Source organism: Cheilinus undulatus, linkage group 6 (genome assembly GCF_018320785.1).
Source record: "Cheilinus undulatus linkage group 6, ASM1832078v1, whole genome shotgun sequence".
In the NCBI taxonomy this organism is placed as follows: Eukaryota; Metazoa; Chordata; class Actinopteri; order Labriformes; family Labridae; genus Cheilinus; species Cheilinus undulatus.
Window position 1 is genome coordinate 12,771,694 of NC_054870.1, and position 5,505 is coordinate 12,777,198.

Below are 5,505 nucleotides of genomic sequence, written 5' to 3' on the forward strand. Positions count from 1 at the left end.
ACTCAAGTTATTATAATTGAGTAGCTTTTCTGTGTAAAAGGTGGTGAGGACGGAAGGGGGGAGGTCAGCTCCCCGCTTCCTACGAAGGAAATGGAGGCGTTGCTGTGCCTTCTTGACTAGGTAGGTGGTGTTGGTTGTCCATGTCAGGTCATCTGTGATATGCACTCCCAGGAACTTGTGCTTTTTGAGTACTTTTCAAAAACAGTACTTTTTACTTTTAAGTGTATTTTTTAGGGAAGTATTGTATTTCACTACATTTTAAAAAGCATTACATACTAAGTAAAAAAATAAACCTAAAGCTAAAATGAGGATATTCTAGCTTTCCACCAACAAGAAAATGACCAGAAGTTTGACTTTCACAGCACATGACGGTCAGTAGTGAGAGAATGATTCCACATTTCATCCTAAAACAGCTGCTGCATTTGACTTTAGGTTAAGTCTCACCTTATAAAAACATCCTGGTTAGGGTTAGGGTATCAAATTAGGTATCAACAATAGCTACTCAGTACTTTGAGTATTTTTAAAAGACTTACTTTTTACTTTTACTTGAGTAGATTTACAGATTAGTACTTTTACTTCTAAAGTATATTTTATCCAAAGTAACTTTAATTTTACTTAAGTACAATAGTTTAGAACCTTTTGCACCTAGAAATAAGCCTGCTGATGTCTTACACCCTCCCTTTTAAAACACATCCTCCTTTTAATGAAACATCACATTTTAGAAGGCTTTAGAGCCATAAAAAACAATACAAAGCTGGCAGTTCAATTATTTTACATGTTTTTAACCTCAACCATAAACCCTACTACAGTAGCAGTCAGCTTGTTTTATATAATAAGCATTAACTTTACAGCTCTTTAATGATCGATATCAACGCTACAGCGCTACAATACCTCTGAACATCAAAACGGCGAGCTCTGGGTGCTTTTAAAATCAAAATGAAAACACGTTTTTCACTCTATTTATTCATTATCAATCAATTCATATTTTAAATACAACTGTATTTTACTGACTTCACTTTTGTTTTTATTTCCAGGCTGTCTGTTTGTAACACTTTTTGGCTGTATTTTTTATGCATGAAAAGTGCTCATATTGAACTGAGTTGAGTATTGTATTCGGATTACTTCTCCGTTGCCTTTGCCATCCTAGGAAAGGATTTATAAATGGGTCTATTCTATGGAGAATGAAAAATAAGTGAGTAGATCTGTATAGCCTACTTGTGTATCCTGCACTACACCATTGTGATGTTTTTGTCTGTGTTTAGTGGCACACAGACCTAATTAATCATGGAGTCTTTATAGTAATGGTGAACGTTTGGAAAACTCATAAAATCTTCTGAAACAGTATTTTAAACCAATATATGAAACAGTTGGCTAAAATTACACAAAATGCCTCTTTGTAACAGCTTCTGTTTTGTTTTAAATGTCAAGACTATATTTCTTTTAAATTAAATAAACTTTTAACTTAACTGAAATGGAATTGACTTATTAATACAAAGGTTTAAAATGAATAATCTTAATGTCTAAACTCAGTAATAACTTAATGAGTTGATTCAAGGAACCTTTTTTTTCATTCTTTGGCGCCATCTAGAGAACGACGCTTGCTAGCAATACTAAAGTAGCAGGACTCAATTTCCCATCATGCAGCTCACCCAGCTGTACTTCCGCATGACACGAGCAGTGTTTATGAATGGTGTGCCGCGGCTACAGAGATGGACGGTACCGGTGTGAAAGCTGTGTTGTTTGACCTGGACAACACTCTCATAGAAACGAGCCAGGCAAGCAAAGAGGCGCTACGCCAGGTGAGACAAGCGGAGGAGTTCATACCTGAAAAAATAACGCCGTAGCCGTTTGCAATGGACTGTAGCATAGAGACAGAGGATTTCTCTTTCACGACATTAAACTCAGTGTAATTATTAATGGATTAAAGATCAGACCTGTACACTTGCCATAAATATGAAGTTCATTCAGTTCACTTGGCGCATCCTTTTAGTTCATTCGTTTTAAAATTTTGAAGCTTCCGGGTTTACATCCGGGTATGCGGGCAAGTGTTGCCAGATTGTCAAACAAATGAGCATCAAGTCAAGTCGCAGGAGAGGAAATGTTAGTTCACCATGCCAAAGAATGACGGTGTGTAATGGCCACTTAAAAAAAGGTAAAGTAAAGAACATATATCAGCCAATTTTAAAATAAAAACTTAGATTTTTATCAGACTGCAATTAGTTTTTCTCATGTTGCATTCAGGATGTATTAAAGTGAATGATTTTTATTTAAAAAAAAAAAAAAAACACACACACACTCAAATAAGAAAAGTAATACTTTTGAAAACTATTCTAGAAAAATGTCCTACGTCAGTGTTTGCATGATATGTAGAGCATTACACCTCTGCTGCAAAAGACTTGTTTACTGAAGCACATTTCAGGTCAAAAAAGTATTGCAACTTTTGCAATACGAATATTGCAGTTCAACATATTCTATTCTAATCTAAATTTCATTGTCATTACCCAATCTTAGTAGCTAGGAGTTGTACGAAGAAATATGAACCTTCCTTATTGGCAATAACAACATGAAAACATTGATCTTCAGCCAGGTTCTTAAAGTAAAGTCACACCTTTAAAGTGAAACACAACAGCTGTTTTGAGATGTGATGAGGAATCACTCTTGCTATGTCCCTCTGTGCTGCAACTGAGGTGGAAAAATTACAATGCTGTTGTACTCAAGTAAAATTAAAGTTACTCTGGTTAAAACTGAGTGAAAGTAAATCAACTGAATTGAAAATGTACTCAAAAAAGTACAAGTAGCCAAAATATCCCCAATTACATTATTTGAGTTAATGTAATAAGTGACATGTTACTTCTGTTTTTATGAGAAACCAAACTCAGAATTTTTTAGTTTAGAAAGCAGTTAATTTACAAGAAAAATTGAAAATTTAATGGTGAAAGGTCCTTCATTTTAACTTCATAAACCAGTGGTTCCTAAAGTGATCCGTGGGCCCCCCAGGGGAGCATGGGGTCATAATAGGGGGCGCGCAGTAAGGCAAGGCAACAACACATTTTGATGACTTCAGCGCTGCAGAATAGGAGCAGTTCACTGATGTCACCTCAGATTCAACAATGCTATTGAGAGCCTAGGCCCCACATCCTACCTGTGTGAGAGTTTCTTTTCTGCTGTTGCTGCAGTTAAGACCAAAAAAAGAAACAACAAAAACAAAAAATCAAAACTGGGCAGTGAAAATGGCCTTAGACTGTCAGTCTCACAGCTGCACCCAAGACTCAAGAGATCTGTAGCATGAAAAAAGCGCACAGTAGTCACTGAGATTATACCAGGACTTATTAATCTCAAAGATGTTTGTTAAAGTTTGGATTTTCAGCTAATTTGATAAGACTTGCAGTACTTGTGCAAGAAAAATGGGCTTCATCTGGTATGATTTTCTTCCCGAACTAATGATTACTTTTGACTGAAATATCTAAAGAATTCTCCGTTTTGGTTTTTGTAAAGTTCTGATTTTTTCAACTTGAACATTTCTGGTGTTTCTTTATAATTAACAGATCCTCTTTTTTGTTCTGTTTTTTGACTGGCCATAATATACAGCAGCATTGTACCAGAGCCATATAAGAAATTGCTGTAGGAAAATATTTAAATAAATAACTTTAGCCACTTCTATTTCCCTAGAAAACATAGGACGTGCTTTTCATTAGTCATTGATTGAAACTTTTAAACAAATGTATAATACATACTTACAAGTGTGTATTTATAAGAGTTGGACAAACAGGTGTTTGTATGCCTAATTTTGAGAAAAAAAAACAAACATTTGTTTACATAATATGAAAAGTGCATTAATGAGGAACCTGGGAGGGTTTTTGCAGGTTCACTGACTGAGCTTCCTGTAAAACCCAGTGTTGAGCTACCCTTGAGATAAGGAGGACCTCTTGTGGTTTATTGCTGAATTACAGGATATAATTTTTTTTATGGTCTGTGTTTGATCTCCACAGACAAGCAAGCTGTTGAAGAGCACCCTGGCCCTCGATGACACAACAGTTAGCAGGATTTGTGACAAGTTCCTGCAGAAATTGTACCACGAGACTTTCAAACTGTCTGGCCTCTGGTCTATTGATGAGGTCCGTGTTGGTCACTGGTTGGAGAGCATCCAGGAGGTTGTTGGCAGCTGTCCCTCGCCTTCTCTGGCCGCTGATTGCTACTACCTGTGGAAGAACAGCCGCCTGAAGGCTCTCCATCTGTCCTCTGAAATTTGCGACCTCCTCAGACAGCTGAGACGCAGGTACAAGCTGCTGCTGCTGACCAACGGGGAGACCCAGACACAGAGAGAGAAGGTGGTGGCAGTCGGCTGTGAGAAGTTCTTTGATGCCATTGTGATCGGTGGAGAACACCCCGAGCAGAAACCGTGTGTCTCCATCTTCAGGTTGTGTTTTAACATGCTGCAGGTGGAGGCTCAGGACTGCATCATGGTGGGAGACTCTCTGGACACAGACATTCAAGGGGGGATTAATGCTGGAGTCAGGGCAACGGTTTGGATCAACAGAGGAGGATCTGTACCAGATGGATCAGTGAAACCAGATTACACCATTCCTACAGTCCTGGACCTGCCAGATATTCTAAAGCAACTCAAGTGAGGACATGTGATCGAGGACGACTGCCACTCTGAGAGGGAATTTTTAATTATGGGTCTGGCTGTGTCTGAAAATGCATACTGTAATACTAATGATACCAAAGATGCCACATTGAGTATGTATGCTGTGAATTAATACTACGCAATTTGTTTGTAAGAAATATCTGGATGTTTAATTGTTTAGTAGGGATGCACACTATTATCAACATGATGTCTGTATCAGCAGATATTAGCTCAAAAAGTTAGGTACTGGTATCGGCAAATCCCTGAGTAGAGGCTTGTCTTGATTATTTGCTGGAAATTTTACTAAAGTGTGTGGGGTCAGCACAATTATTTACAGCTCCAAATCATGTTGTAGCCTCCCAGACCCTGCATGACCGTCTGGCTGCAGCCCGTTCATCTCTGACAGCCACTCTCGCAGACCATTCATCTGAGGCCCCGTCCATACAGAGACGAATTCAGGCGTATACTCAAAAGTTTTTTGTCGTATCGGTGTTTCAACCACACAGAAATGGCGTTTTGGGTGACTGTAAATGATACTTTTTGAAAACGGGTCCCAGAGTGCATAAATCCGTAAACGACTACCATTTCGTCTCCGTGTGGACGGCTACCCGCATCTTTCTTTAAACGATTACGTCACACACAGCATAGCTCCCTTAAGGCGCCTGCGTGGGTCCGACCAAAACAATAATAGCGCATAAGGTACTGAGCTTGTTATGGCTTTTACAGAAAAATCTGATGCTCCTTTACCACCACTGCGAAACGCATACACTGTATGTCCTTAAATCCAACACGGAGAACAACCAGAGGGCAACTAGAAGAAGGTTTGTGTCAGTTTTCTGTGATGTTCTTCTTCTCTTTTGGTGCATTTCTGTGGCAGC

General features: G+C 38.6%; 1 protein-coding gene across 1 annotated transcript; it reads left to right on the forward strand.

Moving 5' to 3' along the window:
- The first annotated feature begins 1,668 nt into the window (after nt 1-1,668).
- Nucleotides 1,669-5,262, forward strand: LOC121510761 (N-acetylneuraminic acid phosphatase). The gene is made up of 2 exons (XM_041788976.1): nt 1,669-1,799; nt 3,990-5,262. The coding sequence occupies exons 1-2, from the start codon at nt 1,710-1,712 to the stop codon at nt 4,626-4,628; spliced, it is 729 nt and encodes a 242-aa protein (XP_041644910.1). The 5' UTR covers nt 1,669-1,709; the 3' UTR covers nt 4,629-5,262.
- The last annotated feature ends 243 nt before the right edge of the window (nt 5,263-5,505 follow it).

Excerpts from the sequence above, each read along its gene's own strand:
- LOC121510761 (XM_041788976.1), top strand. The coding sequence starts at position 1,710 with ATGGACGGTACCGGTGTGAAAGCTGTGTTGTTTGACCTGGACAACACT. Across the intron at positions 1,800-3,989 it reads GCAAAGAGGCGCTACGCCAG|ACAAGCAAGCTGTTGAAGAG; the intron begins GTGAGACAAGCG and ends TGATCTCCACAG.